General features: G+C 33.4%; 1 protein-coding gene across 2 annotated transcripts in view; it reads left to right on the top strand.

Moving 5' to 3' along the window:
* The window catches only part of DGKB (diacylglycerol kinase beta), a 368,802-nt gene that overhangs the window by 86,525 nt on the left and 268,394 nt on the right, over window positions 1-13,883 (top strand). For both annotated transcript variants that reach the window (XR_007378050.1, XM_048950623.1), the window contains 3 exons: window positions 2,182-2,270; window positions 2,350-2,466; window positions 6,645-6,743. Coding sequence is in view for 1 of the 2 variants with exons in the window: in XM_048950623.1 (XP_048806580.1) it covers window positions 2,182-2,270; window positions 2,350-2,466; window positions 6,645-6,743 (305 nt within the window). In the remaining variant the exon portion in view is untranslated. The remainder of the gene's footprint in view (window positions 1-2,181; window positions 2,271-2,349; window positions 2,467-6,644; window positions 6,744-13,883) is intronic.

The raw sequence follows: 13,883 nt of genomic DNA, 5'->3' as shown, positions 1-13,883 counted from the left end.
CACCAGTCATTTACATATTAATTAATTATAGATTTTGATACAAAAAAAAGGAAGGAAGAATAAATACTGTATCTTATCTGACTTTCTTTAGACAATTGGATGTGATTACTACAGTTCAATTCCTTGAGCTGTATTCTGTGTATCTCATAATAATCTGTTCACCAACTCATATGCTGTATTTTGATACCAGAAATCTTGCCAAAAGATCCCTCTTCTCTGCTTGAATATTTCAAGAGATGGATAATCCATAACTTTTTTGTTTGTTTGTTAATCTTTATTTATTTATTTATTAAACAAGGACCTAATATCTGATTTGAATATGTCTGGTAAATGGATCCAATTAATCTGTTTGTGTAATGCCCTTCTGCATTAGATTAATGAATACCTAACATATTGTCTTCATGACAGTAACCTTTCTTCAAGCCACTTTTCATTATTAATTTTGATAAATTAATCAGTTTCTTAGTTTGATATAAAAACCCATCACAGCTGATCAGGACCTTTCTAACTGTACAGTCCTATTAATCCAATTTGAAGTTGGACTTAATGATGGTTTTGGAATTGGCCATTTTTCTCTCCTCTGTGAACCCCATAACTCTTTGAAACACAATTCAGATATAAATCCCTATGTATTGGTTTTCACATTGTATAATTCCATTTGCAATACTATGGAATGAGAGATACATGTTAATAAAGGTAATAAAAACAATTTGAATAAATAGAAAGTTCAGATTAAGAAATGCTGATGACAGTAAGTGGAGCATATATTAAACGCTGAATTGGTTGTTAGATATTGAGATGCTACGTTCTTTAAATATCCTTTCAGGACAAACTGATGTAAACTTTATCCTTGTGAGGTAACAGCACATGCATGTTTGAAAGAGAAAGTTCTATTCAGCAAGCAGTGTAGATCTCTGTCGGTAGTTACTAGAAATGCGTAGATGAGTTGTAAAAAATAAACCTCCTCAGAACGACCAGCTGTATCAGAGCTTTCTCTGCTTCAGTGTACTTCTTATAAATTTATTTGTTGTTTTAATTGGCATTTATTTGGGCAGTAGAATGGTCCCAGAGAAGCTGAACAACTTCCACTTTCTCCTTGCATTACTTCATGAAGGATGGGTCATGAGTCTACTTAGAAAGCTACTATTCTTTTTCTTTATCTCACTTAGCTTCTCCTGTGTATTTTCAAAGCATTGCTATAGATTTCATTATTTGCATTTTAGATTGTGTGGGAGGAAAAAAAAAAAAAGAAGAAACTGCAGGGGGCTTCACCATCCCTCCATGGTCCAATCAACAATGTTACTCCCTGCAGTTTGTCTGATTAATAGCTGCGTCTCCCACTGGGTTTGTGTAATAGGTGCAAGCAAGGTGTTTAGAAGTACTTTGTGCTTAATTGCTGTCGAGGTCAAAAGCATGAGACATATACCATGCAGTGAGAAATTCATTCTCAGTTTTTAATAGTTGACTCTACTGAATGCAGGTATTAGCTGAGCATTACAGCTAGGCACAGTGCTATAGTTGAAGTCAGGTCTTACCACTGAACCCTTTCCAAATGCAGCTAGGGTGATCTTTAAAGACCTAATCAGCAACAATAGTTACCTACTGCAGATTTGTGTAGGGTGTGCGTGGGGAAGATGTTTAGAAAATAAAGCTTCGCTGGTCACAGCATTTGGGAAAGAAAGAGTTAAATTGGAGTGATTATGTCGAATGCAAGAAAACAATTGCTATCTGAAAATGGACTAATCAACCCTGTAAGATTTATAAATCAATAGAAGGAGCAACATAAACTTGTTGGCTTTTATTTTTGTGCTTGCCAGCTGCTCTCATGCCTATAGTTCGTAAAATATAGGCTTCTTTCTACTAGCAGATGACACCAAGCCATTTGGCAGACTTTGTCTTTAATATTTTTGTCATTTGGCAATTATTGTCAAAAAAATGTAGTGAGCTCTGATTTAATTAAGCATTTCCTGTTATGCAATGATAGTGCATTCTTGGATTTTTCACATGTATAATATTTCCTGTTCTAATTGGCGTTTTGTATTCCATGGAAAAAGCAGTCTCGTTTGAGTTTTCATTGACTGATTGGGTGGATTGTAAAGAGCATGCTGGTAGAGTTGTTACATAAAGATGTAGTCAGGAACATCATAGCTTTACCGTCTATTAATGCATTTCTTTTTTCAGTTTGCAAGTATACAGTCCATGAACGCTGTGTCTCAAGAGCTCCCGCATCTTGCATCAAAACATATGTGAAGTCCAAAAAGAATACTGATGTAAGTCAGGGGCGATGTTACATTTACCATCTACCCATTAGTTTATTAACCTAATATGTACCACACTTTTCTTTTGCAGGTAATGCACCATTTCTGGGTGGAAGGAAATTGTCCAACAAAATGTGATAAATGTCATAAAACCATAAAATGTTACCAAGGTTTGACTGGACTTCACTGTGTTTGGTGTCAGATCACAGTGAGTACTTGCTCTATACTAAGACCTTTAGCACATTTTGGTGAGAGTGATATCTGCATTTTTTTGTAGCCATGTAATTCAAAAAATCTCATTTAGTTTTTTTTTTTTTTGGTAAGGAACAGATAATGTGTATTTGAGAAATATTTGAATATTAAGATATATGCAGAATATCCATAGGAATACGTAAATATTGTAAGCAAATAAATGCGTCCTCTGCTTCGAGGCAATACACAAATAACGTACATCATTCTAAAATAATGTAATTCCCAATATACATTACAGAGTCTTTGTGAAAGAGTTTTTATTACTGGTAAAAGCCAAGGTCGTGGTGAACTTAGAGCAAAATCCTAATTTGTGGTGTACTGTCAGGCAAGTGAAATTGAGGACATCTGGTAGGATATAGCGATTTCAAGTGTAGCAGAGGCATCTTGATAATATACTAATCTGTGCACCAAGCCTAATACATAACAACTTCTGTGCACTCCTTATTCAGCAGGAACCAATAACTGGAACTAATGACATTCAAGGAACACTGCCCTTATAAGTGAGATCTTCATGCTAGACAGAACAATGCTAGTATTTCTGTGTAAATCTATGTGGGGATTATTCTAGGGCTTCTGCTTTTTTCTTTTTTTTTTTTTTTTTTTTTTTTTTTTTTTTTTTGGCTGATGTTGTTGTTATGGAACAGCAGTTGTTTGTTCAATGTTGTAAATAATAATGTGAGACTAAGGCATTTGTGAGTGTTTGTTTTCAACATACAAGTTTGGATGTTTTGTGACATATTTTCTTAACACAGGAATGCAAAACATGAAACAACATCAAAGTAAATGGATCCAGGATACTTTCAGATATAAGCTGTTATGATCACTTAGAAATGAATATTTTAGAAGAAGGCAAATATGTAGTCCAGATTGTTGTCAGAATGTGGATAATTTATTTAGACACAATCCAAAATTTTGAAATGAAGATAATTAAATTTAGGCTATGGCCATCTCTCTTTAGGTAGATAATTGAATAGTGTTCTGCTCTAGATTGACGTGTGATTGCATCCTTATAATATGGCTTAATAAGAAATAGTATATAAGGTTCCCTCTTGAAGTCAAAGGAAGATTTAAATTCTGCAGGTCCTTCTATTTATGTATCCAAATGTGAGTCTGGACCAAATTTGTAAAGGTATTTTTACATCTTAAAGGTACGCATCTACATTTAGAGGACTTTCACAAGCAGTAAGAAACTCTGAGGAGATAATGAGACAGAATTTCGCACCGAAGTTAGTGTGTATAAGAAGCTTGCTTCTTTTGAAAGTATCTTTGGTATCAATCTACTTAGTTAAATAGATGCCTGTCCAAACTCTTAATAAAAACAAATATATGTTTTTTGACATTCAGAATGAAAAATACTGGTTTACAATTCTGTGGTTATATTTTTATCTGTATTTTAAATATTTTTTTATTTTCTGATTAATATTATGTCTTCAGAATAACTTTATTAATCTCTTCATTTAATTTTTCTGACTTAAGTGAAAAATTAGTATTTTTTGAACTTGAAGCACTGTAATTTAGATCTTATTTTCAGTCTCCCATTCAATTTTCTTATAGTTCTGCATAAGAAATTTTTTTGTGTGGTGGTTTTTTTGTTGTTTGTTGTTTTTACTTATTTTTGCTAATAGTATTAACTTTCTTAATTAGTAAGAAAACAATTGTTTAGATTTATATTGGAGACTTGTATATACGCTGAAGGTCTTTTGTTCAGGGGATGGACAGCACAGTTAGGGGCAGAGAGATCCCTTTGTGCATCTGACATTGTAAGTAAAGAATGCCTTCTTACTAATACCATATTGGAGTTAATAAGTTTATTCTTGAATTTTGGATGACAAATGGAGGCGTGATTTTGAAATTGATATCTTGGAGTTATCATCACATCATTCATTCATTCATTTTACCTCTTGCACAGAAATGCTGTTGCTGTTGTGTTTTTGCAGTGCAAGAGGCTGTTAGTTATTATGGAACTAATTCTGAGCCTCTTTTAGATATTGTCCTTTTTGCAATTAACAAGATCACTTTAAAGTGAAATCACTGATTGAAATCCCCAAATTTAGAGATGTTTGGTACTAAAGGTTGTACTGAGTATAACGTTATACTGAGTTTTTATCCAAGCTACTCATATTTCTCTCATCCACCATGATCTTGTAAATGTCTCTTTCCTCAAGCTTTCCCCACAGCAAATACTTTTTCTTTTTTCTACTTTGCAGACATTTGGTTGTGATAATATGATAATATTCTGAATGAGCTAGGTTTTAGGGAAAGGAATTTGGGGGAAATAAAATCTGCTAGATCATTTTTTGAGAAGAGGTGCATCTTTTATTGTGTCAAAGTGCTATTTTCATTAAAGCTACATATCTTTTACCAGTTCTGTTGTCAGTGATCAGCAGAGACTAATAAGAAGATTAAGCTATTTTTTCATATATAAGTTTGCATGCCACTGAGTAACAGAGCTGCTAATTACCCCTGAATGTGTGAAGATACTTTTATTTGATGTAGTGTGGCCTAGTGTGCATTAATTATCATACAAGTAGCCATACCACTGAATTAGAGAATTAGCATGACAAATGATTTAGATTACAGGGTTACCAAAATACCCTCACAATAAGGCTTTAATACGCAGAGTAAATCGAAACTCGTTAGACTTTTATTTTCTGTTGCTAAGTAACTGCCTGAAAAGGTAACTTTGCAGTTTAAATGAACATGGACAAGGCTAATGTTAGGTACCATTTAGTTCAACATACAGAAATGTTATGTCAACATTAACTATACCAGATAACTTTATGAAGAATATATTACTGGTAAAGCTTATACATCAACAGCTGAGATAGTTTTATTATAATTTTCATAGAGTTCAACTGATGTAGTTATATCATCTAAGGGAAAAATGAGTCAGTTGTTTGAAAAAGTGTGATTTATAGTTGCAGCTATTGAACTACAGATTTTTTAGCAGCTATTCAACCCTTTGAATTAATACTGAGTGCTACCCACTAAACCAGTTCGATCACCTGATAAATCAGAATTCTACTTCAAAATTTATGGGTTTTACTATCTTTTGATGCAAATATACATATCTTCTAAAAAATAAAATATTCATACTTACTGTATAAGCATTTTAATGAACAGTTTATTCAGTGCAAAACTAGTAAACTTTCATCAGATCTCACAATATAAATTTGTAGTATGCTATTGTGGCTGTCTCTAATAATACTGTGAACTGTACTAGTATGTGTGGATTCTTTGCAAAATCCAGGTGCACAACTGAGACTTTGTACTTTGAGGTTGGATATATATGTTGAAATATTCTATTTAGACAAGTTTGATTTGAATGAAATCCTAACTAATTGGTAACAAGTTTTGATTGATAATACAAAATATTTAAATACATAGTTATTAATTTCTTGGCATTTTCTTTTGAAGTTATATACACATTTTTTCCTTCCCATCTTTTTATCAATATAGAAATAAGTTAATGCTCTTTCAGTCAGAAGGCTTCTTTCTGTACTCTCATCATAGAATACTTCTCATTGCTTTCATGAAAGCTGGCTGAATACTAGGAGTGAAGTAAAAAAAAAAAAAGAGGGTAATTCACATTCCTCAGTAGTCAACAGAATGGTTTTTCCAAGATAGTTTAGAGCTCTTAGATATTCTTATCTGATTTTTTTTTTTTAATTTTGTATCTATTTTCAAAGATATTTTAGCATCACAATTGAATCACTGTTGAGTTTATAAGCTTCAGGTGGGAAAGAGAGTTATACTAATAATGCCAAAGGCTGCCCCAAATTAATCTGAATTGCCCCCTAGCAGTAACAGAAGTCTTTCTCAGTGTAAGATGTTGAAATGAAAGTTTAGTTTGCTACTAGTACAGTTTACTGTCATGCAAAATTCTCATTTTGTGTGCTGGACCATATGTGCAGTTTCTAAACTGCGAAGTATTTTGATTGACCATCTTTGCTTCAGTATAAATTCACTGCTTTTGTCAATCCTAAGAGGCTTTCTCCTTCAGTGTTTCATTTTCCTTGTAGTATTCTAAGAATAATGAGATTAATTTAGCATATCTAAACTCACTCAATTCTAGAATGCACAGACTATAGTAGTGAAATACCAAAGCTGAATATTTATTTTGTCTTCTTGTAGTTACATAATAAATGTGCTTCACATCTAAAGCCTGAATGTGACTGTGGACTTTTGAAGGACCATATTTTACCACCCACATCAATCTGCCCAGTAGTATTGGTGAGTTGTCTGTATTTTTATTCTAGATGTAATATTCTGTCTTAGTTAACAGCTGAAATGATGTTGGAACTAACTTACAGAAGATTTGTTAAATTCACAGGACTGTGTGAACCTTAAACCTAGTGGGTAATTCTGGCAAATTAGTTATAGGTGCAGTTGTGCTTGATCCTCTGTGTATTGCTTTTTCCTTAGTGTGAGAATGAACTTTCTGTAGGGCATATTATAACTGAAGCTGACTCAGGTTTTATCACTTACTCAGACTGTACTTACCAGAAACTGTATAGGCAGAACACTTCTACATTTTACATCTTTTATAGATCCAACTTCCCAGAATAATGAAGTTATTCTTATGGACAGTTTTTGCTTGGGATGCATATTGTATATCTGCAATGCTGAGGTCTCTGATCTAAGCCGGAGGTTACCTAGAATGATGACACTGGCCTTGCAGTAAGCTATGCATCAACATTATGGTATATTTTATTCTGCAGTAGTGGACAGTAAATTTCTCTGTCCACAAAAACAATAACTCAATTCAGTGAAAATAAAAGTGCATGCTGTATATGTAGGTGGTACTGAAAAGACCTGAGCAGCTTATGATGAAAAAAAGAGGTCTTCAGACTTAACTTATGTTTTCATTAAATTGGACGTTTTGTGCTGATGAAAGTCATAGTATCATCATATAACAGAACAAGCATGTGATTTTCTTACTTTAAATATATTTCAAGAGTAACAGTAATACATTTCTAGATTTAAAGAATGATTTTTGGCAGTGAAAGAAAGTACAAAAATTTGCCTGCTAATCTTAAACCTGTTTCTGATCAGTAGTAATATATATGTTTATTTTTTTAATAAATCTTTCACTGTTTACTTGTCAGCCTGATAAGGAAGGAATCCTAGAGTTTGTTCCTCAGCATGAGTAAACTGGTAGTGTCCCATAGCTGTTAATGAAGCAGAAAAAAGCTTAAAAAAGCAGAAACCTGGTTTGGTATTTAAGAAATGTTTTTACGCATTTAAGAAAAGTCAGAAGAGTAGTTTACTGTTCATCTGTAATGATGTTTTGATATTATCTGGGCATGTTCTGAATAGTAATTTCAAAAATATTATTTTAAGTTTATCAGATGATTGCATTTTCCATTACTTTATTTAATTTTCAGGTTTTTAGGTCATATTAAAATGTGGAAATTCTGGTTTTGTTATTGGACAGGTTTTGTTTTATTGTTATTTATTGTTTGCCATTTTTATAAACTGAATAAAGCCTCTGCATGAAATTTCATCTTCGATTACATGTATTTGTGTAACTCCATTTTCTTTTCAGAGGAGGAAGAGATGTAGCAGAATTAAGATTTTTATTCCATAATTTGAGTTTAGTTAAGTTGTTTAGAGGACAGATAAAACCACTCTAGAGTCATCCTTGAATAGGTTTGTTTTATCTGCAAATTTGGAAGATGCAAGCAGAAATAAATGTTTTCCTGTATCAGAATCGTGTTTCAGTATTGCATACTAATGATGTAACATGAAACAAGTATTTCAGCACTATGTTTATACATTGTTTAGAATAGAAAATATTGGAGTGACGGGAGCTTTATAGTTTTGCAGTATATTTGTTGCTCTGTTTTCTATCAAAAACGTATTAAAATCCTGAGTACATTACAAATAATATATCAGTGACCTATCTACTAGGAATTCCTCTTAAAAATGTTTGATTACAGTGTATGTATTATTTATCTCAGTAATTTTTTAATTAGTTTCTCCCATTTCCTGCTAAGGGGATTCCTTTTGAGAAATATAGGGCCTCAGTGAATGTGAAACTAGCACTTTCACTGACAGCAAAAACAGTGAACGTACAGACACTGAAATTCCCTGAAGATGTAATAGTAAGTGTGTCTGTTAATAGAAATGGTGTGTTAAGAAATTGCAAATCATGAATCTGACAGGCTTCCATCTAGGACTCAAGATAGCTTCAGCGATCACCTAACCAATAATGTACCTTGCAAAGCTACTTACATGTGGAAAGCAAGAAAAAGCAGGCTGCCATTTTTATCATATTCTACAGGGTTTTCTGTGCCATGTTTGCCCTCAGTTACTTGGAGGTATCAGGGAACTTTTCAAGTATCTTTTTCTCACTGTTGTGCTTTCCGCCAGGCAGACAGCCAGGCCTCATACAGCCAGTCACTCATTTGCTTGCTCCACCAGTCAGGGAGGGTCAGAAGAATGCAAGTGAGAAAACTCATGGATTGGAATAAGGACAGTTTAATAGGTAAAGTGAAAGCTGCATGTGCAAATAAAGCAAAACAAGGAATTCATGCAATACTTGCCATAGGCAAACTGATACCCATTTCCAGAAAGGCAGAGTTCATCACATGTAAGTGTTACTTAGGAAGACAAGCACTGTAGCCCTGCACATCCCATATTCTTCTTTCCTCTAGGTTTTGTTGCTAAGCATAGCATCACGTAAAATATCACAAAAGCACATAATACTTTGAGCTGTACGGTCATCTAGATATATGCCTTAGGTTAATTGCATCAGCTTTCCCGGCTATGTCCTCTCCCATATTTGTGTCCCGCTCATCCTACTATTACAGACAAGAAAGTGTGACTAACAGCAAAGGCCTTGATCCCGTACTGTTCAGAAACAGCTAACGCATTGATGTTTCAATGATGTTTTTGTAACAAATCCAAGACACAACGCCATGCAAGCTACTAAGAAGAAATTAACTCTATCCCAGTCAAAATGAGTTCACTCGCCTATAAGAAGTTAAGGTAGTTGTGGGAAAGACAATATGGCAAGTTGAAAAATAGTTTACATCTGATCTCTCAAAAGCTTTGGCTTCTTTTCCATCCATCCTTTGCAATTCCAGACTTCTTCCAGAAAACCATCAAAATTCAAAACTCTGACAAGGATACCTTCTTAAAGATGTTCCCTCAACTGTACAGGAAAAATCCCTTATCGTTTCTCATATGGAAATAAGGACATTCGTGTTTATGTGTATTTCTCATCCTTTACATGTAATTTTTTCAGTTCTTGTCCAACCTAGATTCTGTCTGCAAAAATAAAGAGAATTTTTTCATAAATCATACTTCATAGCAATGTATATTGTACCAGAGTTACCAAACCAACAGAATTGGCCTCTCCACTGCAACTTGGTGTCCAGGGCCACATTTTTTTTTCCGTTTCCATTGATGTCAAAAGCCACTGTAGCAACTTTGAAGAATAAGCTAAAAACCCTGTTCTTCCTGATGTTAGTATCACAGAAGGTGACATTTCTTTTTCTTCTTTTCAGACTAGAAATTGTTAAGAAACCATGGGGAAACTCATGCAGTAGTTATTGTGTATTGTGTTGTGAAATAATCATGCATCTGTCTAGATACAGTTCCACATAAAGATTTTTCGTATCTCACTGCAGTACTTTTAAACATTTTAGTGGGTGCAGTCCATTAGTCCTTTTTACCTTTTGTTTACTTTATATAAGGATTATACAGTGAAGTTTTTTTCTTGAGTTAAATGAGTTCTGTTATAAACTGTTTGTAGAGATCTCAAGTGATAGTCTTTTAATAGATGTCAGATACGCTTTAAAGCTACTCTCTTTTATTTCAGTAACATTTAAATTAATTCATACTGATTGAATAAATGTACATTGAGACTTGTTTCCTAATGAGGGCACATTTAGAGGAAAGGTTTTGCATCATTCTGATATCCTGTGGGTAATTATATTCTAATTATATGGTGGGGGGGAAAAGTCTATAACTCAGTACTGATCTTGTTCATTGGACCCAATTAATTACATGCACATAATGAAAGTTCATGATAAGGTTGACTGTCAGTGAGTTTAAAAATCTTTAACACAATTGAATCCTAGCCTACCAAGAGTACAGAATGAGATCATAACCAGGTTAAAAACTGAGTACTGGAATGAGATGAGTGACTAGAGAAGAAAAAAATTGGTCTTTCTCTCTGATATCACTCCTCTCCCCCAGTCCACCTCTTTTAAAACACGGAAGGGGAAAACTACCATACCTTTTGACTTCTTCATTTCATACTTTTCTTTACTCCATTTATTGATGAATATATAGGATATTCTATTTTTTAATTATGTACATAGAGATACATCTAGAATTTTCTATTTCCAACCAAAATAGTAATAGTTTTGTCTAATGACAGTTCATGTAATAAACGCCTATTAAGCGTATATATATATATCATTAAGTATGATTATTTTGATTCCATTATCATTTACGTGAGTTTTAAAATGAATTTTTTTAATTTAATTTCTGTCATTGATTTTGTAAACTACAAATAAAACTATTAATTTTGGAGAGAAAAAAAAAAGATAATCGTGGAATAAATTGTACGACATAAGGTGCCTCAAAAGCAGTGTGAGCATTACTATATGCGAGTTACCACTATCTCCATAGTAACCAGTTATTTCAAAGGGGGAGATTCTGGTGAAATACAGAAGGCAAGAAGTGAACAAAAAAAATTTTAAATTGGATAAATTTACTTCTGTTTGATTTTCAACTTCATTTTCCGGCATTCTAGGATGGTGAGAAGTTTGAAACTTTTTTATAAACGAATTTGTTTTTTTTTTCTTTTGCCTGGTGGCAATATTTAAAATATTTTAGGACAAAATCATAAGCATAATTTTTTTATATAAAATCACTGTATACGGCATCTGCACATATAATATAAAATAGAAATATAAAATATAATCATAAGTAGAGTTCACTTGACCTCTTAAAGTATATTTAGCTGTATATTTTGATATTTTCATAATTTAACCCAAATTTATCTGATTTGGGTTAGGATTTTGCTTTTTGTTGTTCAAGAACATAAATAACCATGTTCAAAAAATCTTCTGTTTGTAATTAGTCCTATTTAGGCACATAATGACATAGCAAATGACGTGTTTTAGCCAAGTGCTGTGCCTTGTGAAATTAAACAATATACATTATGATCTATAGCTTCACACTTCTGTGATTTTTATGTAAATATTGGAAGTGTGTTGTGCTGGAAAAAAAACCAATGCAGTTTAAAGCTGAAAGTACCGTACAATAGTTTTATTTCCCTAGAAGTATTTAGGGAGAATAAATAGCTTGTGCCTGTTCTATAATTGCAACACAGTAAAATAGATACTTTTTCATGTCTGATAATATGCTTTATTGGTATTATTTTCCTGTGATAGTTAAATGTTGCTCACATAGGAAAGCATAAATGTACAGATAGCAAAAGGGACTGAACAGTTCCAGTTTCCAGGTTGAAAAATGAGCCTTCTTTAATCCCTTTCCCAGTTTTTTAATCCTGAAATGATTTTTCTGTTTTTGTTACAGTAGAGAACAGTGTTAACTCAGTTGAATACAAGCTCAACACGGAAGTCAGTGTAGCGTGTAAGCATCTCTACGAGCAGCCTGTTTCTTTGAATTAAAGTACTAGCCTTGTGCTGAGTTTTTCAACGTACAAGATACCACAAAAACAACTACTTGAATTTATATGCTTCCTCAGGGGTATATGTGTGTGTAAATTTTAATCTGGTTATGAATATTAGGTAATGGTTTAGCAATTGAAACAGATGAAAATTTTTATTTTTTTTTTCCTTCTCAGTTGTGTATCGTGTTGCAGATTCAGTTCTCTGCAAATCTAAAACAGACGTGAAATATAATGGTGTGGTTATCTACACTAAGAGCTTTTTCATTTCTTCGAAGTCAAAAGGAAATTAATAATTGCCCTGGAGGAAAATGTATCTTCCTAACTAATTATCTGTTCGGCAAACACAGTTCAATGTTAAAATAATAAGATGCTGATAAACTGAAATGGCAGCCATTCAATCATTTTAATTTATATCTAGTTGCCTGCCCACAACTCATTACTATTGCCTGTCCCTAAGTTTATTTCTTACTTTCTCTCCTATTGAAGTGCTTTACACCCTTGCCTATATAGAACTGTAGAATGTTTTGGGCTGGAAGGACCTTTAAGATCATCTAATTCCAACTCCCAGATGTTGTCAGAATCACCTCTCACTAGACCATATCACTCAAAGCTCCATCCAACCTGGCCTTGAACACCTCCAGGGAAGGGCATTCACAATTTCTCTGAACAATGTGCTCCAATGTCTCATCACCCTATGAGTAAAGAATTTTCACGTTCCATATTTTGTCTTTTGTTTAGGTCCCTTCAAGTACTGCAAGGCTGCAATGAGGAGCCTTCTCCTCTTCAGGCTGAATAAATCCAACAGTTCCTTGTTGAGAGCAGTCTTGTTTTGAATCAGAGAAATATTTTAGAGAGCATTCTCAAATGACAATCTCCATTCTAGAACTGTCTTTTTCCATATATTAAGGGTACCAGTGATTGAAATATATATATATCCTTCAGATTGTGTGGTGCAGTATGTGTGTGTGTGTATTTACACACACGAATATTTAATTACAGATGCATCTAAATCATAAATGGTTGTAACATCAAATAGCTATTACAAACAGATTGCACCCTAGGGTTTTAGTTTGTTGTTAGTTTCTGTTTTTCTGTTTTGTTTGTTTGATTGATTTGGCTTTGGTTTTTTTTTTGTTTTTTTTTTTTGTGTGTGTGTGTGTGTGTGTCTATGTTGGGGGGGGTCATTTTCAGGTTGTCTGACTGATTCTCTTCAGATACTGTATAACTGTGGACAGGAATTAAGTGGAAGAGAATTTTTATAAGCAGACTCTTGAATACAACATAGATTTACGAAACGACAGTGTAGGAGTACTTGATCTAATATCTCTTTGCATACTAAAGATGAAATTTTGCATCCTTTGGAGTCTCCCACTAAAAAAAGTAGCTCTATGGATTCAAGGACCAAAAAACACCAACCCAACCTTCCTCCAATTTATTTAAAAAGCACTAAACTTTAGTCTGGTATTAAGTCGTGTGTTTATATTTCCACTACCTTCGTGCTGCAAATGTTTGACGATATTTTTGCATGATGTTCTGTGGATTCCATCAGATCATCTTCCATGATCAGATTCCTCTGATAAATATATCTTATGAACATGTATTCTGGGCTTTCAAGTATACACATTATCTGTAGGTGTATACTATAAAAGTAGTTACACAGAAATCATCTGATGTTTTCAGTAGTTACTTGACAAACTGTGTAATGATATAAAACCATT

This window comes from Lagopus muta, chromosome 7, assembly GCF_023343835.1.
Source record: "Lagopus muta isolate bLagMut1 chromosome 7, bLagMut1 primary, whole genome shotgun sequence".
NCBI classification, from domain to species: Eukaryota; Metazoa; Chordata; class Aves; order Galliformes; family Phasianidae; genus Lagopus; species Lagopus muta.
The sequence above is the reverse complement of the archived record's forward strand: the minus strand, read 5'-3'. Positions and strand labels throughout refer to the sequence as shown.